The following is a 23176-nucleotide window of genomic DNA, read 5'->3' on the forward strand; positions in this document are numbered from 1 at the left end:
TCTTGGTCTGGTATTGGATCGATCCCGATCAGGGACCAATCTTGGTTGATATTTATCCGAATCAGGTGATTCTGATTCTGATCAATCGAAATCCAACTTCTAAAATTAAGATAAAGTTTTTCCTCATGGTGATTGAACAATGCGACCGTCCTCTCATCCCCCCCTTGATTGATTGGGTCTTTTTCCATTCACCGTAGCTTAGGAAAATTCAGCCTATAATAAGACAAAGATTTTCTTCGCCCATTAAATGATGGAATGGTCTAAATGGGACCCCCTCTCTCCCCACCTCCCTCCTCCCTATTGTCCGGATCGTGACAGACTACAATAAATGGATTCTTAACCACTGCATCTACCAATGCAATAGGAGAAGATTCTAATCTGACTGTTTGAATCATAAGAAGAGTTGACTTGATGAGCAAAAAATCTAGAACTCTTTCCCATCATCTTCTCTTGCTTCAAAGCAGCCATGTCTTTATAAACAAAACGAGATCTAACTCATTAGTATGAGAATAGTTGAATCGATTTGAGCTCAGAGAATCAATAATGCAGAGCAAAATTGAAGTGCTTCTCATGGTTCAATTAACGATCTCAGTGATTCTCTGGTCCGACCCGGTCTTATCTGATCCTCAAACGAAATTCCTGAACAGTAGATGCAGCCCATACAATTCGACCAACCCATCGGCCTTCTTCGCCAGCCTCAACGCCACCTTCCCGGACCTCCGTAACCAGCTCGCCGGTTCAAATAACGTCCGGTTCGCAACGTCTCAACATGGCCGGTCAAGCCCATTGTACGGCATGGCTCAGTGCAGGGATTACCTATCCACCGCCGATTGCCTTGCTTGCTTTGACACCGCTGTGATTCGCATCAGGAACTGTTCCATGGCTGACGGTGCTCTCATTATTTTTGACGGCTGCTTCTTACGGTAAGTAGTAATTAACGGTTCTGTAATGGAATCGATTTTTTTTTTTTTTTTTTATTTCAACTATTTTGAAAAAAAAAATCCATTTGTTGTGATAAAGATGTAATGGATAGTTTAAACACTACAAAAAAACACATTTTTGGCGACGGAAAAAAAGTGTCGCCAAAAATAAAAAACCGTCGCTAAATATAGAGGCGACAGTTAATTTTTTGTCGCCAATTCCGTCGCCTATACTGCCGCAGCTAAAAATAGGTGACGGAAAATCATGAGGCGTTGGGAAAAATAATATTAGCAACGGTTTTATATTTTCTGTCACCAAATATATTTTTAGCGACAGCAAATGCCGTCGTCTATAACTATATAAATAATAGATACAATTTGTTTATAACAACAATATAAAAAAATCCGTCGCCAAAAATGTATATGCCAACAGCTACTACACGTCGCTTAAGCCTAATAATAATCTTTTTAGAACAACGGTATAATAAAACCCGTCGCCAAATATAAAATAAGAAAAATATATATATTTATATTAGTAAATTTTACATATTACCTGTAAATTATTTTCAGTAATATATATTGTCCAATTCATAAAAGAAGATCAATTCAAGCATCCATATAAGAATATATTCCTTTCATTTAACTTTCAAAAAGTCTTCAAGCAACCATAACTAAGAATTCATTGCTTTCATCCCACTTTCAAAAAGTCTTACAACCATAACTAAGAATTCATTGCTTTCATCCCACTTTCAAAAAGTCTTACAACCATAAATAAGAAGTCATTGCTTTCATCCCACTTTCAAAAAGTCTTACAATCATAAATAAGAATCATTGTCTTCATTTCACTTTCAAAAAATTCCTGCAATCTATATATCAAACTTCAACTTTGCATTCTTCATCAATTGAATTTGTCTTGCATACTCCTCCAAAGGATATTTCACTACCTTTCATAGCCTTTCCTTGCCTTGCCTTGCCGCATTAGATTTAACAATATCCTATAATATAGGAAAATTAACTTATGTTGTGTTTGAATGCTAAGAAAATAAAAAGGACATCTTTCAATAAATAAATAAAAAACATTAGAACAAAATTATTGGCTCTTAAACTAGTATCAAGAATGCCTACTCAATCAACATTAAATTTATTTATTATCTGTCACCAAATGCCCTTATACTTATGTACTTTTACGGCCAGCAATTCAAAAACATTACAAAACTCTATTTTATGGTAAGTGGTCAAGTCCCCAATTCTTCCATCAAAGCTAAGCCAATTGTCATTCCCCTAAATTGAATACCACTATGTACGAATCTTTGCAGAGTTGAAGTGGAATAAGATGAATTTGTTAATAGTGAAAGGTAAATAATTTATAAATGTAAAGGAGTGGAAAATAAGTGCAATCTGTTTTTCGATTTGTTTTTTTGGTTTCTGCCCCTCCCCCTCCCCCTCCCTTTTTTCTTTTTTTTTTCCTTTGATGGTCTTATTCCTATATGATTGTCCCCTTCTAACAAAATCATTTGTTTATCCACACACATAGGGAGGTGGAGAGGGGGATCATTGAATGCAAGTTGATATAAAGATATGTACATCCCAAAAACAAATAAGTCAACATAAAAGAAAATGTCTCAAAATTGCAATGAATTACTAACACAAATAATATATCTATTTTCAACTTATTATGGAATAATCTAGGATGCAGAACCAAATTCTATTGAACCAAAAATAAGGAAAGAAAGTACCTGTTGACTTAAAGATGTTATTGGAGTAAAAAGCATGGAACAAAAATTATCACAAGTCATAACCTAGTAACACCCCAAATACTACTAAAGTGGTCTAAATTCATTAAACAACTATATTGAACATGGAGGAAAAAGATAAAATAAATGTAGGCTCCAAAAAAAAAAAAAGGAGATTGATCTGGAAAAAAAATAGATAAATATTTAACAGCAGGTGCATCCATACATGATTAGGTCTTTCTGATCTCTCTGAATTGAGTTGTTAATTTTCTCCCCATGTTGCCATGTTGTTCTATTTCTCTATTTTAGTGATGAGAATACGATGTGGGGTGGGACCTAATTGTATGTCTGAGGGATTTTTTTTTTTTTAATATGTGGAATATTCATCTTATCTGATGAAATATGGTGATTGGATTCTTCCTTATCCAATCATTGGTCAATATGAGAGCACCTGTGCCCACATTGATAGGATTTGATTCGCCACATCATTCCGATGTAGGCCCCAGAATTCCATAGTCAGTTCCCTAAGGTTCAATGGGGTTTTTCATGTAGATATTGAATAATAGGGATATATATATATATATATGTGTGTGTTCTGGTGGAGAGGGTTACAATCTTTCCTGTCTCTCACTTTATATGGGAGACATGAGCAGTTTCTCCGGAATCTATTTCTTCTTCTGCCATCCCTAGCTAGAGCTCGCTTCCTCCTCTCGTTCTATTCCTCAAGTCCATCAAAATGAGCCCATAACCACTCCTCTTCAATATTTTACTTTTTCTCATCCAGTCCCACTTGGTTCCCATTCTTGCAATTCCTATTCGCGGCAACCCATTTAGCTGCATTCAAGTTCAGACAAAATTGAATGTAATTTATGGGTTATTAAGACTAAATATCACTCCCATAGCTGAACTCCAAGCTAAGTAAAACTGATGTTATTCTGTCGTGGCTTTTCCTATTTGAGAAACTTTTCATAATCTGGTTATAGTATAGATTTGACTTTCAATTGGGTGTGGTACTACTTATTGGTCTAACTATCAGCAATATTAAAAGGAAGAAGTGTTACTGTAGCCCCAAGAGGAGCAATTTGTGTCTCTTTTGCTTTACATGGAAGTAGATGTTTCTGATATGGGCTACTAGTGTGTTAGAGAGTAGAGAACACTATAGAAGAAAATCTTAATAATGGTTAGGCTGTCTTTTCTTTTCCCTTATTGGCCTGTTTAAATTGTTTATTGAATGTTGTTGGACACTTTGAAGACGAGCAGGCCAGAAGATTGGAACTCCAGGTCCTACCAGTGACAGGATTCTTGCCAACGATGTGGGGAGCCGAGGTATAGAGATTTTGGTGGGAGAGTTGGATCATCTATTGGCATTCATTGGTTAGGGTGTAGGGTCATTTGAATTTTTCAATTAGTATCTTCCTCATTGGGCAGAATCAGGGAGCACAATAACAGCAAACAGAGCAATCAAATTTTACAAATTTGAGGTATAAAACAAGGGAAAGGACAGAAAGTGTACCTTCACTCGTAGATTGCTTTCTCTATTTTTTTTTTTCATAGAAATATAGCACAGATTAGAAGCTGAGAAAAAGTATGAAAAAAAAATCCAGCTCTTAGATGCTTCTGACTCACCAGATCATCACTCAGAACAGCTATGTACAGGAAGAAAGCTACAACCTTTAGGTCTTTACGATAATGTCTCCGAATAACTCACCCTTTTTTAAGGTACTGTGACTACCTAGCCCAAGTCTGTTGGCTAGAGAGACTTGCTTCGAAGTCTCAACACTCCTAAAAGTCCGATGCAACCTTAATAGAGAAACTCAGGCTTCTTGTAAACTCAGAAGCTTTACCTAACCTTCAATGGTGGCAAACAATGAAACACAACACATGCATTCATCTTAGAGAGAGAGAGAGGGACCTTGAGCTAGCGTATGAGAGAGAGAGGGGTTAGTGTAGAGGAGGACGTGAGAGAGGGGGTAGGGTAGAGGAGAGACGTGAGAGAGAGAGACTTTGAATTCTGGTAAAATATGGAACAAAAGTTTATTCATTTAAATTAAATTAGAATCAGGAGGTTTTGAGACAGAGAAATACTGCAAAAGCAACTTTGTGCGGGAAAGAAAAGTGCGGAAAACCAAAAGCATAAGTAAATTAAGAAACCTCTCCCGCGTCTAAAATTCTTTAGTTTAAGTTTTTTATTTTTTTTATTTTTTTAAATTCATTGTAAAACTTTATTGACGACGGTAATATTTTTTACCATTGCTATATCTTTAATTGGCGACGAGAATAAAATTATAGTTGCCTAAAATCAATGAATCAAAATCACATAATTGATCATTGTATATGATTTTTTGCTACAGCAGTGTTTTTACTGTCGTCACATATAAAATTAGATAGTCCAAATCTTTTTGGCAATAGGAAAATTATAAATGTCGTCCAAAATAATATTTTGTGACAACATCATTTCTACCGTCGCTAAAATTACATCGGTATTGATTTAGCATAGGATATTAGGCGACGGTAAAAAATTTACCGATGTCTAAGATGTTATTTCACTACGGTATTAAAAAATTCCGTTGCCTTAAATAATTTTTTGTAACGTTTAAATTTAACCTGTAGTGATAAAATGATTAGGCTACGGTATTTTTAATTTCGTCGTTGAAATTCATTTTTCGCGACAAGTATTATTTTACTGTCTCCATAAATGTATTAGGGAACGGTATCTATTTTACCGTCGCCATATATTATATTTGGCGACGGTAGCATTTTTATACCGTCGCCATAAATGTGTTTTCTTGTAGTGAAAGTCTTGATTTAAACCAAATTTGTACAAATGGATATTTATTTGGATAGGAATTTGACCAATGAAAAATATTATAAAAATTTATCTAAGGATTTACACTTAGGCTGTGTTTGGTAGCCAATAGAACAAAAAATTACCAAAATTGTATTATTTTCTTGATTTAAGAAATTCTCATTATATTTGGTATGTCCTGAACTAAGAAAAGATTTTTTTTTTTTTTTGTAATTTCAAAATTCACTTTGGAAATGGTGAAGTCTTCTTGTGCTGAAAAAAAAAAAAGTCTTGCCTAAAACACAAGAAAAAAAAAAAAATTATTTTCTTTTCTTCTTTTGATATTCAAACAGACATAATTTTTTTTTTTCTTTCCATTTCATTTCTTCTCTTATCTTTTCAAGATTCTTTTTCCTTTTCATTTATATTCTTTTCTTCTCTTGGCCTTAATATGTAATATATATTCGGTGAAAAAAAAAAAAAAAACTACTTCTACATAGCAAATGATTAAGTAGGAGCCTTACTTCCCTTGATATAGTTAGTATAGATATGTGGACCCGGATCCACTCCAGTGTGCATCCAATGGTTGGCAGTTTTAGGGCATGCCCCAATTGTCATATGCAAGTTGGGTACACATTGGCCGAGAGACTTTGTTTCCTCAGAAGGATAGATATGCTAGCGAGTTACCTTAGAATCTTGCGTCCTAGCGGGATTTTAACTGTAGGATATGATGATCTTAACAAAAATCGTTGGATGGAAAAAAAATTCCTAAACCTTCAATGTACATTGTTACACCTTGCTTTTACTTTTCCTCTGCCTCTCTCCCTTCCCTTGCAATTGCCCGAACCTGACATCCCTCTCTCTCTGGCACTTCCGCTCCGCTCAGCCCCTTCACCTTGATACCTACAACAGCCCCTTTGTCACTGCATCCGCCTCCAACAATATTAAAGTATCACTTCCCCCTCCAACAATGTTGAAGTGTTTTATTTCTCAGAAAAAATAAACCCTAACCATAGACCGACAGTTGCAACCTCAACAAAGAAGAATCTTGAACCTTGTTAAGTGTATCGATTAAGACACAGATTCCTTACATTGATTTGTAAGATAGTTCTTTTGCATGAGGTTTTTTCTTTAGTTTTTTGTAAAGAAAGTGAAAGGAGAAGGGATTACGAACGAACTCTCATGAACTGAAAGTGGGACTTGATTGACATACCCAACCACTTCATTTGGAACACCATGGTTGGTTTTTATTTTTCTTCATTTTGTTTAGTTAACCCCACAATGAACATTGAATTTATTGAATTTTATTCTTCAAATTTTCAAATTTCGAACATTTGAAGCACTTTGACATGGGCCTTTTAATCCCCTTTTCTGTCCCATTGTTGCTGTAGAATATTGATTCCACCATGATAAATGTAACCCAACCACTATTAAAAATAAAGATTGACGTAATTGTGAAAGAGAGTGAGAGTTGGAGTCACGGTCGGGGTCAGGGTCGGAGACGGAGAAGAAGAGGGAGAGGGAGAAGGAGAGGAGTCGTAGAGAAGTCAGTTGTGAACGACTTATGTAGGACAATAGGTATAGACGGATGAGATCATCTATGTTTCATCTAACGGTCAACAGGTGCTAGTATTCCTAATTCCAATGTAACCCGCTAGCATTTCCACCCTTTTCCCAAAAAACAATTCAAACCAGACCTAATTTCAACACTTAAAACATTGCTAGTAAACAAAACAAAACCCAACTCACAGCAAAGAACGGCAAGCAATCACACTCCAAACCGTCACTTTAATGTATAAACCTACTCACTTAGGATTTTAAAACTTGAAATCGGCAATCGAATCAGCCCAAAATTGGTTTAAATCAATTGGAAATTGACAGGAATCAGTGTGAATCAATCAAATTAATCAATGATGATTATAATATATTCAATTAGTCTGATTCTGATTTTAAAATCATGTAGCTCACGAATCTGTAATGAGTTAAGAGTTGCCACCATAACCTGCAGGGTAACGTTTCTAGCTGTATATGACAGAGACTTGGGCCCGTTTGATAACGTTTCAAGAAACGCGTTTCTGCCGTTTCTGTTTCCAGAAACAGCAGAAACGGAGCAAAAAGCGTTTGATAAAACTGTTTCGTTTCACTTATTTTTAGAAATAGAAATAGAAATTTTTACTTATTTATGGTTCGAGAAACGAGCCAGGAGAAACAAGTTCAACTTGTTTCGCCGTTTCTGGAAACGACTTGTGGTAATTCTTTCACTGGTTACTATCGACTTCTAAAAACATGACTTATTAAACACCTTCAATTCCGTTTCTGTTTCTAGAAACGGAAATTTATGTTTCTGCCGTTTCTTGAAACAGAAACGGCAGAAACGTTATCAAACGGGCCCTTAGGGTTGAGGTTGATTGATGTTGGTGCCATGACAAGACTTAGAATTGAGGGTTTTTTTTTTTTTAAATATATTTTAATGGGCTAGGGCTAGACCTGCTCTTAACAAGCCGGGCTTGAACCAGCCTACATACAACCCTAGGCCTAAGCATTGTTTAAGGAATCAGATCGGACAAAATTGGGTGGCTCAAATCGGTATCGGCTACTGATCCGGATTCTGGGCCCATTCCATATCTGTATAGCGGTACAGAGAGAAAGGGTAAAAAAGAAAAAAAAAAAAATAATATAAGGGTTAAATGTATCCAATGTAAGCCGATGCAGACCGATCCAAATCAGTATCAACTGATACCAAACCGATTCCCAAATATTTAAACCATGTCCCTATGGCCTGTTTGATTAGTGGTGTTTTAATGGGTGGGATTCTTGTACGAATAATTATCTGACCCCAAGGACTAGCGGTTGGCTAATTGGGGTGGGAGTTTGAATTGACAATCTCATTTTTTCTATTGGCCCACCTTGTTTAGTATTTCTTCCAACCCACTCCATTTTAAAGTCTTACAAAATTGGTGGAATATTTCTAAAATTCCAAAGATTTTGCGACCAAATCAGAGACTTGACGCTCTCAGCCACATGCTGACCCATCCCTTATCATCATGTTGTACCATTCAACCATCGCGCTCGCTGCAACACCGCGCTGCTACTACTGCAAGTCATCATAGTTGCTAGAAATGGGCTCCTCACCTAAATCACAAGCCACCACACACTTGCGGTCTCGTCTGCTTGTAACCTGCGACCTAGGCTGAAAACCTAATAAAAAAACACAAAAAAAAACAAAATAGAAAAAAAGAAGAAGAAAAAGATGAACAATAGTATTCTAGGAATTTTTTCTTTTAACCCAATAGCATTTGGATTTTTTCTAAAAACCTAATGGTCACTACACTTTTTTTTTTAACCCATCATTCTATCACAACTGAGATTGGAATGAACCCAAGTCATTTTGCTCTTCTTATTCATCACCCTCTCGTTTTGCTTAGTTTCTGCATCTGCAACACCCTGACTATATCGGCTTTATTTGCCTAGAGACACAAGCTCCTCTTTCCGGATCCTATCCCAACACCCTCCTCTATTTTGTCTCTTCCAATGCCTACTCCACCATCGGCCAAGATTCCGTCACCATTTATGACCTCTATCACTCCATAGGCTGTGGGCAGCAAGTTTAAGGTTGTGTTTGGTAGCCAAGAGAAGAAAAGAAAAGAAATAAGTACAATTTTTGTACTTTTCTCCTTGGATTAAGAATTTTTCTTTATACTTGGTATGTCTTCACCCATGAGAAGATTCCCCTTTTAAAATTCAAAATTTCTCTTGAGAAATGTGAAATTTTCTTTTACTCTTTAAAAAAATTTCTTGCCAAAAACACAAGAAAACATGAAAAAATATGAAAACATAATAAGACAAAAAATAAATGATTACACAATGATTTCCTATGTGTTTATCTCTATAAAATTTAAATTTTTTTGAATTTTTTTTCTTTTCTTCTCTTGATAACCAAGCATACATATTCTTTTTATTTTCTCACAATTTCTTCTCTTTTCTTTTCTAGATACTTTTTTCTTTTCTTTTCTTCTCTTGGCTATCAAACATAGCCTAAGGGAAAAAAATAAAAGAAAAAATGGGGAAGAAGATGAATAGTTCTCCACCACTTTTCACTGTCCTTTTTTTTTTTTTCCTGTTCCCCTTTCCTTTTCCATTTCCCATTCCCCTTAAATGGGAATGAACAGTAACTATTACACTTTTTTTTTTTGGTAAGAATAACTATTACACTAAACCCATAAACATGTGGGCCCACATGTCATACTTTCCCAACTTATGAACCCTTCTAAACAAACGGGGCCTAGAGAAAGGGAAAAACGACCAACTTGCGAAAGCAGTAGTTATCAGTTTTGGTTATCATTGTCCTTTGTTGGGTTTGTTCAGGTACAAAAGCAACTATTTCTTCGAACAAACAATCAGCCCAGGAAATACAGCCATATGTGGGACCAAAAACGCAACTGATGAGAACGATTTTGGGATCACGGCCAAAACACTTTTGACCAATATCGTAACTGTGACTCCACGAATTCAAGGCTACTTTGCGGCAGTGAAGGAGAATACAACTAGTTCCGGTAATGGTTCAGTGTATGCTGTGGCCCAGTGTGTACATACGGTGAGTGAAAGCGGGTGTAGAGATTGCTTATCTGTAGCGCATCAAAATATACATATCTGTGTTCCAGTGTCCGATGGGAGGGCTGTGGATGCCGGCTGCTTTATTAGGTACTCTGCCACTGCATTCTTTGCAAACAACCAAACAACAGATATCATGCCCTTCTTGATTACGAAAGGTGAGTTGCTTTATTTATTTATTTTATTATTATCTGGTAGAATAGTTACTTGATACTGATAAAGGTTTTCTAATTTGTTTAGATGAGTTTTTATATTTTATTTTTTGCAAATTCAAAGGCCAAAAGGTCTGGCAAGAGTCGCAAGACCCACCCAGGGGCTAGGTAGAGACCCACAAGAGGTCATACAAAGGACCCAAGGGGCTAGTAATGGAGCCACATTTATTGCAATACTAATTAACTACTACTATTATTATAATATTCAAGAAGATACGGGGTGTAGGAAGGTTGAACCAGTCATCTTCTTGGACTCTCAATGGTGTCCTACTGCCTAGTAGATCACCGCTGAGCTAGAAGCTCATCCCCAATTTGTGTAGATTAGATTGATGTTTTCATTTTTTAGCATCTACTGGTATATTTGAAAGGGTGATGTGGTAATTCTTGTTGTTAGAAATTTAAGACATGTTTGGATTAGCTACATGCCAATTTGATAGTCCAATATATATCATCCCACTTATTGAGATGATATGTTTGTGTAGATCAGATTGATGCTTTTATTTTTTAGCATCTACTGATATATCTGAAAGGGTGATGTGGTAATTCTAGTTGTTAGAAATTTAGGACATGTTTGAATTAGCTACATGCCAATTTGATAGTCAAATATATATCATCCCACTTATTGAGATGATTTATAGGACTTGGTTAATTTTATTTGTTTGTATAGTTGAAACGTCATGGCTTGTTACCCAAAAATAATAAATAAATAAATAAACTCTTCATGGCTTTGCATGTTGTAAGTAATAAATAAGGCAAGTAAAATTCAGTTAAAAAGAAAAATGAAATTTAATAATCATTATCTATTTAAATTTCTTATAATATTTAATATGTGAAAATGGTTTTTGTGAGGGCGGCTACAGCAAGACACGTTGGGGAGGGGTGAAATGATTGTCCCACCCACACGAAATGCTATAATGACCCCCTTGCTTGATTTTGTGTGGTCTCCCTGCATTTGTTCAGGGTCACTTTCCTTTCTTCAAGAAACATATTTTGGGAAAATAACATGTACATTCCTGATTATGCTTATTTAATATGAGAAAATGGTTTTTATGAGAGCGGCTACACCAACACACATGAGGGAGGGGTGAAATGACTGCCCCACCCACACGAAATGCAATAATGACCCCCTTGCTTGATGTTTTTGTGTGATCTCACATTAACTTCCCGCATATGTGCAGAGGCATGCCCCTTTCCTCAAGAAACATTCTTTGGAAAAATTACATGTACATTCTTGACTATGCGCACCCTCTCACATTCTCTGACAAACTTTCTCCTAATTGATATTCTCTCTCCTCTTTGACCATATGGACCCCTTATATGAAAATCTTAATTTAGATGTAAACATATATATATATATATATATATATATATATGGATAGATAATGATAACAAAAATTTATTTTCTAGGTTTAATTTCACTTTCTTTCCTTTATTTCCCTTGAAAAAACCCACGTGTACAGGATAGCTTGAAGTCTACCTAGTTATAAATTTTCAGCTACATTTTGATTTCTAGGTGATAACAAATGTTGGACAAAGTCTCCCTTAAGCCACAATGAAAGGGGCATCCCTTGATGGCGGGACTTCAGATGTGTACGAGAAAGTATTAGAAGAGTATTTTGAGAATCATACTAAACCTTATAGGGTTTGTAAACCCTAGAATGGTGGAAGGAAACTTTCTCCATAAAAGAGTGCACTTGAATTATGAGAGAACCCTTTGAAGGAGTCATGAGACTCATGAGAAGGGAAAGAGATTGGCACTGATCATAAAAGTGTGTAAATTCATGTGCATGCCCTTTTACATCCTATGGATCCCGCATTTTGTTTCCTCGTTAAAATCCATTACTAGATGATTTGATATGTCATGTGAGTATACCTGTCAATATGGGGTTGTGGTGGAGTAGAAATAGGGTCTATGATTAAGGCCATGGACCATTATGATAAACTGCTTGTTTGGAATTAATGGGGGTATTGAAATCTTATATCTGTGGATCTCACATCGTCTCTTCTCATTGAAACCTCTTACTGGATGGTTTGATACCCCATGTGAGTGTTATGGCAAGATGATATTGTGGTGGAATAGAGTTGGGTCTAAGTGAGGCCATGGATCCTTACGAAAATCTCTTGTTTGGAATTAATGGGGGTATTGAAATCATATATTGACTTAAAAGATTCATATCAGGATCATGCATATCATGTATGAAGTGCCACATGGTTGGCCCTTATCTATGACATGATATTGTCTACTTTGATAGGTGAATCTTATGGTTTTAAAACACATCGTACCATATAAGGGAGGCCGCATCAATATACACATTCCATTGCACATCTCCAAGCTATGTTTATTTTATGTTGTTCTACAGCATACAAATAATATTGCTTTATCTTTAAACCTTGCCTAATCTAGATTATAATTGGGCTTTGATCAGCCAACTACAATATAAGAAAAACTAGCCTCGGTTGGGAACAATTTTGGTCAGCTCAACTTGAGGACAAATTTGAACTAGAGCTCCTTCATGGTCTGGTTAATTAAGAGTATCACATGGGATGGTTCCTTATAGGGTGTCCAATCATAGAACCGTCCCATTTACAAACGGTCCCAAAGCTAGGATTTGATATCCATTTAATGATGGGACGACCAATTCTAGTTCCTTTGGGCTTGCATGATAACCATTCTGTTTTTGGGCAAAATTTCTATCTATAAATGATTTTTTCTATTTTTGCTTATGGGCCATATTTCTAGGGAAAAAACGCATTTGATAACGTGTAGTAATTTCTATCTCTGGGCTAGAAAAAATAAAAATGTGTTTGTTAAGCGTATTAATTTATGAGTATGAAACTTATATAAATTTACAAAATATCATTTAATATCTAAAATTTTGACCTAAACGGTGATGATGATGTGACTGTAGAGGTGGAGGAAGTGGTGGTGGCGATGGTGGTGCTGGTGCAGTGGTGGTGATGGTGTTGGTGGTGGTCGTGGTGATGGAAGTGATGGAATTGGCGGTGGGGTGATGGTTGTTGAAGTTGCATTGGAGATGTTTTAATTTTAACATTAAATTACTTATTTGTCCATCAAATTAACCATGTGCTCATTAAAAGCAACCTCATCTTTTTCCCTCTTATTTCTTGAATAGAGAAATTCCTAAAAGATTTTATTTTTATTAAATTTTATCAATAACCTTTTGGTTCCTGCTCATTCTCAGAAACAAAAAAATTAACCAATGTTAGCAAACATATTTTATTCTAAAAAAGTGAGAAATAAAAAAACAAAATGGTTATCATGCAAACCCCTAAGAACTCAAAGTCTCGAATAGTCAAATATATATAAATTTATAAGTACACAAATAAATTTTCGAAATTTACAAATAATTGAATATATCCTAAGCATAGAATAATCAAACATCATTCTCAAACATACAAACACTCAACTAAACCCAAAATAATTGATAACCATTAGTTTTTCGTTGCAATTACAATATACCTCCTATATGCATTATAACTATCAAATACTAATTAACCATAAATAAGGAATTTAAACATGTTAAACAGATCCTAGTAGTTCTGGTTCTAGCCAGTTCCTTATTGGGCTTTCATTCTTGGACCCGTTGGAAAACCGATCCCAGAACCATCTTGTCCCATTTAATAATTGATCCTAAAACCAGTTCCCAAAATCATCCCATTTAGTAATAGGACGGGTCAATTTCATGTTTAGCAGGACAGTTCCTTCTTCCGGACCCAGGTTGAAACCCTTATAGCCAATGGACATCGCACACTTGTGGCGATTGGTTGTTGAGTACTCAATAATCTTAGGCTCCTAGCCCTAGTTCAGCCAGATGATTAGACCGGTTAAATTTGGAACTGCCTCCTTTCATTTCGTTCTAAAAGGCTCAAAATATCCCTCGAAACCCAGACAAAATTGGCCTTGCTATAGGTTTGGGGTCTGGTCCAATTTTAAAAACCATGCTTTGTCAATATTTAGGTCATCAAAACATTTGTGATATCATTCTTAAGAAATATCTAATGATTTTACAAAGTGCTGATGAGGGTTATTTAATTCATTTACAGGAAAATCAAGTAAGAAAAAGGCCATTATTGGGGGTATTGTTGGAGGGGTAGGCTTTCTATTGCTTCTCACTTTATTCTTTATATTCCTAGTCCGATCTAAAAAGGCCAAGCAAGCCGATAAAGGTAAAGTATTTCTCTTTCATTTTTTTTTTTAATGAGAGAGAGAGAGAGAGAGAGAGAGAGAGAGAGAGAGGCATCCCAAATTTAAGCGTCCTTAAAGATTTAAGGGAGAGGGATAGGCATGTCACTGGTGTATGGTAAATTAACCGACAACGCTAATGGGGGTATATAATGGGGTATCATACGGGAGGGATGGAGTCATTTCGAAAAGGGAAAGAGAGAGATAGGCATAGTGGGTGCTAGCTTATGGTATACCAGTGACATACCTAATTTTTTTTTTAATATTTAATTAAGGACTAACTCATATTGCGCTCTGCTCACCAACCTGGCTAACAATTGCTAGCTTTGTTGGTTAAGGTGTTGATTGTTGAAGCAACTACTCTCATGGCATGTCTTGAGTTTGGTCCCCCTCCCCTCCCCTTCCCTCCTCTTCCCAGCCCTTATGCTAGGGGTGTTGATCAATTGGTTTGGTTGATTTTGGTTTGATTTCATTGGTTTCAATATGAGAATGAGTGAAACCGAAATATGAACCAACAAGGATGCATCAGTTTTATTTATTATTATTTATTTATCAATCAGTTTCTCTTATTAGTTTGGTTTTGGTTTACCATGCAAATTTATTCAAAATTCAAAAGTATAAGAAAATGTGTTTTTTATGAATTTTGGATTGATATTGATTTCTTATCGGGTTATATGAGTTTCAGTCCCCTTCTTTAAGTTCAATTAGGCCGGTATCTAATCAATTTCAATACGATCCGGCTTGTTTCGATCTCACAAAACCTAAGCTCAAAACATTATCCGATCACCTCATATTGATTTTATTTCAGTTCGATTTTGGTCACTTTCATCTATCGAACTAGGTTTTGACACCCTTACTTCCTAGGGAGCCCAAATAATATTTAATCCATATTTCATGAGCCCTTCCTTGAGTAGGGAAGCCGTACGTCATCCTAAGTTGGCCAATGACCCAAGACAACCCTAAGGGCTCCATTTGGTTGTAAATAAAAAAAAAAGTAATTTACAGTGCCACCCCCTAGAGAATGCCAGTATTATAGGAACACCCCCTCTCTTTCACTAAATTATACTCAGACCCCCTACCGTCAGTCTCAGTTAAGGAATATACCTTTTATGCTGATGTCAGCTATTATATTTTATTTGAAATACGAAAATGCCCTTACTAAATGTGAAGTCCCTAAAATGCCCATGTAATGAGTCTCATCCTCAAATCAATAGTTCCTATACCGTTCTCCCAAATCAAGCACCAGCGATCAAGGCGGTGGGGGCAGCGGCATCGGTGACAGTGGCGATCAGCACAAACTCACAATGGTGGTGGGCAGTGGCATCGGTGATGGCGGCGATCAACACGAACTCACAGCAGTGGCGGGCAGCGGCATTGGTGACGATGACGATCAGCACGAACTCACGATGGTGACAACAGCGGCATCGGCAACAAAACTCTCTCTATGGTTCTTGATTCTACACTGGAGGTTTGACGGCTGAGTTTTCCAAACCACCGCTGCTAACACCACTCCTCCACCACTCTCTATGGCATTGGGATTACCTGTAATAGTAGAGAGCAAATTGCTACAATCAATATGCCCATCGCATACGGAATGCATTATCTGAACACCCAGATCACTGTATAGAGCAGAAAATATATAAAAAATAATAATAAATTAAAAAAACCAGAATCAAGAGAGAATCAAGACAGCGATCACGATGGTGGGGCAGCGTCGTCGGCGACAGCATTTCGGGAGATGTCGCTGTCAAACCTCCGATGTAGAGAGAGAGTTTCGTCGCCAATGCCGCTGCCGTCACCACCATGAGTTCGTGCTGTTCGCCGCTGTCACCGATGTCGGGCGCCAAGCCTTCTCCCTCACCTCTTGTTTCTCCACCGCGGCCGCCGCCTCCTCCGCCTCTGCCTCCATGTTTGCACGGCCTTTGCCTCCATGTCCGCCACCGACAGATCTGACCTCATTGGACCTAAATCACAGAGGTCGCAGAGAGGTAAAGGTTATAAAAAAGTCATGGCCATGAATAGGAATGGGAGGAGGAAGAAGATGAAACTGAGTCTGGTGAAATCCTTTATTTTGATCCAAATATCGGAGATGGAGACTTGCCCGGGCACCATCAGAGGTAGCACCACTTGCCATCGACGGAATGAGCACAACTTGCCGGCGACAACAACTCGGGTACTCTGGATCTTGCCAGACTCACAGGTTGAGGTATGGAAAAGGAATGAGGGAGAGAGCGTGATAAGTGACAAGGTTGATTAAAGGGTATTTTTGGAAAAGTATAATACTGGTATTTATTCATAAGGGCAAAATTGTCATTTCACAACATCACTTAACATAAACTGACGGCAAGGGGTCCAAGTCCAATTTGGTGAAAGAGAGGGGGTGTCCCTCTAATATTGGTATTCTCCGGGGGGGGGGGGGGGTAAATTACCCATAAAAAAAGGAGAAATTCTGGTCTGGCCCATATGCATAACACCGGAAAACCAACTGAAAACCAGACCGAACCGACCAGAGATTCCAAACTAGTCCCATCCTGAGCACAAGTTGCGCCCATGAGTCATGCCCAGTTTTCTTTCCCGCGCTTTAACTATTCATTCATTCTACAGTTGATATACTAGGAGCTACGGAGCTCAGGGGACCAGTGAGTTTCGCTTACAGAGATTTAGAAAAAGCAACTGGAGATTTTTCTCAAGAGAATAAGCTTGGAGAAGGAGGCTTTGGAGTTGTCTACAAGGTATAATTTTTCTATGATGAGTTGGTTTTGCTTCTCAAATTCTAATTCTAGGGTTTTGGAAACTTTTTATTGCAAGTCATAGTTGCAGTGATCTTCCCACAGTCCCTCTTTTTTTTTTCTTGAGTGATTTATTTAAGAGAAAGAAATCAGTCCTCATTTCCGTCACTTTTGCACAAATCAAAATGTTAATTGTGTAAATATGTATGTTATCAAGAAGCGTTTGATCTTAGGTTTGTAGTTTGTTGATGGGTTTATGGTAATCCTGGTAAAACTGTTTGGATTTGCAGGGGGTTCTGAAAAATGGAAAAACAGTTGCAGTCAAGAAACTTACAATTGGTCAATCCAGTAGAGCAAAGGCGGATTTCGCTAGCGAAGTGAAGCTTATAAGCAATGTTCGTCATCGAAATGTTGCCCGTCTTCTTGGTTGTTGTAGCAAAGGCCCAGAACTGCTGCTTGTTTATGAATACATGGCTAACAGCAGTCTCGATAAATTATTATTTGGTAATATCATCTACTTCATCTTATAAAAGCATACTTGCAATTGGGATTTTTTTTCCATGCTAATAATTAATGTTTAGTAATGTTTTTGGGTTTGGCTCCCCAAAGTTATTGGTTATGGTGGTAGGGCACTTGGGCATGGTTTCCATTTGACTGAGAAAATCAAGCATCGTATAATCTTAAAAGGGCTCTTCGGCATGGTTTCCATTTGACCGAGAAAAAGCAAGCATGGGATGGGTGGAATAATCTTAAGTCCTTTAGGTGCATCTATTGCTTGAAAATTAGTGAAGGGGTTTTGAATTCTATAAGCAATTCTTAAATACATGAGTTTAGCAATTGCTTAGGCATAGAATATTCTAGTGCTTCCTCTGAGTGGAATGGGTTAGTGAGTGGGAGGGTGGTATTGGGGCACTAAGAACAATAATAGATTCAATTAGAGACAGAGACCAGTTTGGTTGATGGTAAAGTAGAACTCTTGGGAAACCAGACTGGATTAATTTAACACAGGGTGGACTACCCTAAACAGGATACTGATGAACTATCCAAAGAAGTATGGATCTAAATTAAGGCGACTGAGCTAAACTAGATTAGGCTAAGAAGATTGGCTCTAAGAGTGAAAGGAACTTGGCTGGCCAACCTAGGAATGAATGTCCAAATGGTTGAAAAAATTGAAGCTTAACCACTACATAGTTACCTTATTTTTTGAAAAAGTTGACTTTAAGAAAAAAGAGTATACCTCAAACTGTGAATCTTCAAGAAATCTAGCTCAAGTGCTCCAACTCTTTGTTGTACATGTGTTGTAGAAGCCTCCAACACTTTGTTCCACCAAGATTTGAAAGTAGAATGGCCAAAAAACTCAAAAGCAAGGGGATGAAGCCGAATTCTCAGGTTTCAGTCGAAATAGATCGAAATGGGTCAAAACAAGAACCATTTCAACTGAAAGGTATTTGAATCAAATGAATTTATCGTTTTGGCAGTACGAAATCAAAATTCTGAAATAGTACAAATTTTACCGAAACTTTCAAGTTTTGGTCTAAACATGGCATGTCTATAGAGTCGCATGCAGTTTCGTTTGTCGAAACCGAAATATTTCGTGAGATTTTGAACCATTATATTTGCAAGTTTTTCTCAAAAAATAAAGCATTACCTAAAAACTGTAGCTGTTGTATTTATAATTTAGGGAGGGGATTTCTTTCCATTTACACCATGGTTTTGGCATCACATATTATTATTATTATTATTATTATTGTTGTTGTTGTTGTTGTTTTATTTTTTATTTTTTTATATATATTTTAATTCTCATTTTTTACCCATATTTCAAGCTAGAAATGTCATTTTTCTATGTGGTTGTCTCTGTAAGGTAATTTAGTTTCATCTTCTAATTTAGTTTGCATTATTGTAAGTAGGTGTTCTTAGGGTATTTTTGCATCCATTTTTCATGGGTTTTTTTTAATCACTTAGGCAATGGATTTAGGGTTTTCTACATGCTTTCTAATGTCTTTTCATGGTTATAATCATCTTGGCATGTTAGGTTTAATTAGAATTTCGTTTTAGAGATAATTTGCATGAATTAGGGCTAGTGGCATTATGGTAGTTATTCGGAATGTTTAAATCCCAAAATTTCTTCTAAATTTCTTTTTATTCAAGATGTCAGGTTCTCTGTTCCTTTTTTTTTTTAACCCTAGTTTGCCTGCATATAATCCAGATATGCATTATAGTAATCTAAGGTTAGGTCTAGTTTCAATGGCAATTTTGTAAAATTTGCAGATAATTAAATTCCAATTTCGACAATTATTTTTCAGTGTGATTAGACAGGTCTTTTTTTAAATGAGATTCATGCTCCATGCATATTTAATTTTTAGGGTTTGATATTCTTATTCATCATGCATTAGTAACATGCAAACACAATTAGTAAGTTTAGGTTCTCTATTTCTGAAATTTTCAGACTTTTTTTTTAAATCTTTTTTAGGTGCTATTTCTGTCTTATGTCTCTTTACTTCTTTTTTTTTCATGTATATGTATACTTTTAGGGCTTTAATTTATGTTCAGTTTTAGTTTTTACGCTTTTTTTTTGTATTTTTGTTTCTCTCTTAGGTTAGAGTTTCAATGCTATATTTTCAGTTTTCTCATTCATATTATTTTTGTGATTGTTTGGGGTGCCGCCGGACTAGGCTAGGCCAGGTTCTCAAAACCCCAATCCAACCTTGGGTCCCCTTAACTCAGCCCAGGCCCAACCCAGCCCAGCCCGCCCAAGGCCGGGCTGAGATATCTCAGTTGGCCTAGCCCTATGGGCTCACCCAACCCAGGCTGCTTTGATTGACCCAGATTGGGCCATATTGGGATGGGTTGGCCCTGATTGACCCTGACAACACCTATTTTTTCCATTTCAGGGTTAGGCAGGGCCAGGCTGGCCCTTGTATTTCTCAACTTTTGGCACTTCTGTATACTGCTGCCATATCTTCTTGTCAAAGATATGTACATATATATATATATATATAATATGGAAAAAGGTTGGGTATGCCGCCGATATCAAGTATGCTAGCACCCATTGTATCTATCTCTCTCTTCCCTTTTTCTGAAATGACCCTCATACCCTTCCTGAATGATACTCTATCATGTGATCCTATTGGTGCTATCTGCTAGCATACTTGATATCGGCGGCATCCTATTGGTGTTTTATATATATATATATATATTTGTTTAATGAAGTCCTGTCAAAGCATGATATTGATTAGAATTACCACAGTAGGCTTGTTGAGCCCTTTTCCTACTGGCGTCTTCTTACTTTCATCCATGTAGACAGGCAATCACTTCCCGGTGGTTAAATTGGACAAGGAACTCAAGATCTAGCCACATACACCATTTGTCAATGATTCAATATTAAAAATAGCCTTCTCTCATTTCTTAGGCCAAGTCTACTAAATGAGGATTAATTAACTAGTATGGAGAAAGGTATGGGAGGTTGATTATGTTCTATGGATGTTGTGATTATGGGTTTTTTTTTTGCTTGAGCTTGTCATGGGTTCTAGGTGACCCAAGGTGTTAATGGTGGCCTGGAAGCAAGGCGAAACCAATAGGGTGACCAAGCTACCTAGATGCCAAGGCATCTTGACAGCTATGTGCTTGAGTAATGGTGATAATGTTGTATGGATGTTGTGGTTATGGTTTTTGTTTTTTAGCTTGAGCTTGTCATGGGTTCTAAGTGACCCAAGGTGTTGGTAGTGGCCTGGAAGCAAGGCGAAACCAATAGGGTGACCAAGGTGCCTAGATGCCAAGGCATCTTGACAGCTATGTGCTTGAGTAATGGTGATTATGTTGTATGGGTGTTGTGATTATGGTTTTTGTTTTTAAGCTTGAGCTTGTCATGGCTTCTAGGTGACCCAAGGTGTTGGCGAGGGCCTGGAAGCAAGGCGAAACCAATAGGGTGACCAAGGTGCCTGGATGCCAAGGCATCTTGATAGCTATGTGCTTGAGTAACGGTGAAGATGGGGGTGAGCACTTGGGCAGGATTACCTAAACCCAGCTGAGTGCAGCACAAACGAAACTTCAAGGTTGGGTTGGGTGGGGCTAAGGGTTGATGCCCTTGGTAACCAAAACCTGTCTAACTTCTTACTTGACAAATAACTTAAATTGATGCAAACTGAACCCAAGGATTAAAGTATCGGTATCAGTCGCCGTATCGTTCGACCAAAATTAAGATACATATCGGAGGGTATCGTTTCGTATTGGAGATACGCACATAAATGGATATGAAACACCTTTTTAAACACTTTTGCATAAAATATTTTTTAAAAAAAATTATTGATAACATGTATTATGCATAAACATTAAATTGAGGGTATCGCACTAAGAATTCAAGGCTTGTAATTGTCTCATAAATGTAAAATCCTTGTTCTCAACCTTGATTTCCACTTTAGTTAGAGAGAAATATGGCTGACAGCAACTTTGGAACAAAAACCCCTCAAAAAATTGTGTTTTCTAAAAAACTACCCATCTTGGCCATTATATGACCGTAGCGCATTGTATCGGTACATACCGATACTCACCGATACGTACTGATTGATATATACCGATACTCATCGATATGTACTAATACTCATCGATACGTACTGATTGATACATACAAATACTCACCGATACGTACCGATACGGACTGATACATATCGATACGTATATTTCACCTCGATTTTATATTTTTCATAGAGCATCAGTACATATCGATAGTGTATTGGTGCATATCGGTATGTATCGTAGGATATGTATCGATATGAAAGGATTTTAAAAATTTCATGTATCGTATCGGTGTGTATCGTATCGGTCCGCTAAATTTAAGATACGTATCAGAGGGTATCGTATTGGTATCGGAGATACTTTAAACCATGACTGAACCACAACTTAAATTGGGCCAATGTTTCAACCAACTGAACCAAAACAAAGACATAAAACAAAAGAAATAAAACAGCAACTCAATAAGCCAAATTGAGGCTAACTAATTAGCCTTCGTCCTGCCTTATTAGATCTTCAATTCTGCATCAGTGCGGTATCCAATAAAAGCTAGCCCAGCCACCCCCTCTTTTCGCACTATAACAACAAACCCTCATTACCTTCCTAACTTTTTATTTGTTGCCCTACTAGAAGAAAGTACTGGCTCGACTCTGCTATTTTAAATCTATATACACATATATGTACATATATACAACATACATGTGTTACATAATGGAACTAAGTTATTACCATAGATTTTGTACATGCCAGTGGTGGGGTTGATGGAGTTTATTAGTTTGGATTTATCAATTCATGAGAAATGGTGAAATTATTTTTTTCTTTAGGATTTATATGTTGAAGGATGGTGTTTATATCAATAGAAATGGCCCTTTTTTACTATCACGGTCTACATTTAGTTTTATAAAAATTGACAAACCTCACCCAACCAAGCTTGAATAATTATGTCTCACTCTACAATATTAATTAAGGGAAAAAAAAGTTTCTAGAGTTATTACCCTGAACTAATTATGGGTCATTATGAGTCAAAGTTAGAAAGCTGTTTTCCTTGTGCAATTTTCTAAAACCTCTCTTCTGCTTTATTCTAAGTGCAGTTCTACTTTTATAGGTGAAAAACGTGGGACCCTTAACTGGAAACAGAGGTTTAACATAATTGTTGGCATGGCAAGGGGTCTTGCCTATCTACATGAGGAGTTCCATGTATGTATCATACATCGAGACATAAAATCTAGTAATATACTGTTGGATGATGATTTCCAGCCCAAAATTGCGGATTTTGGGCTTGCAAGATTTCGGCCAGGGGATCGGAGTCATCTAAGCACTGGATTTGCTGGAACCCTGTAAGTCTTGAGTAAACAATCACTCTATAGTCTTTACTCTTTATCTCTTTCTTTCTATTTTGATGTGTGTCGTATTCATTTGATAGATGTAGAGATAAGAAATAGGAGCTCAAAGCTAAGTTGGACATATAGTATTTAC

At 36.9% G+C, this 23176-nt stretch overlaps 1 protein-coding gene across 2 annotated transcripts in view; it reads left to right on the forward strand.

Annotated features, from left to right (window-relative positions):
* The first annotated feature begins 477 nt into the window (after positions 1–477).
* The window catches only part of LOC122083403 (cold-responsive protein kinase 1-like), a 28194-nt gene continuing 5495 nt past the window's right edge, over positions 478–23176 (forward strand). The window contains exons 1-6 of one of the 2 annotated variants that reach the window (XM_042651200.1): positions 478–923; positions 9804–10207; positions 14327–14449; positions 17070–17197; positions 17485–17698; positions 22806–23037. In XM_042651200.1, the coding sequence (XP_042507134.1) occupies positions 544–923; positions 9804–10207; positions 14327–14449; positions 17070–17197; positions 17485–17698; positions 22806–23037 (1481 nt within the window). In that variant the 5' untranslated portion in view covers positions 478–543. The remainder of the gene's footprint in view (positions 924–9803; positions 10208–14326; positions 14450–17069; positions 17198–17484; positions 17699–22805; positions 23038–23176) is intronic. The other variant, XM_042651201.1, reaches the window with a different exon arrangement.

The sequence above is a fragment of the Macadamia integrifolia genome, chromosome 7 (genome assembly GCF_013358625.1).
Source record: "Macadamia integrifolia cultivar HAES 741 chromosome 7, SCU_Mint_v3, whole genome shotgun sequence".
Lineage (NCBI taxonomy): Eukaryota > Viridiplantae > Streptophyta > Magnoliopsida > Proteales > Proteaceae > Macadamia > Macadamia integrifolia.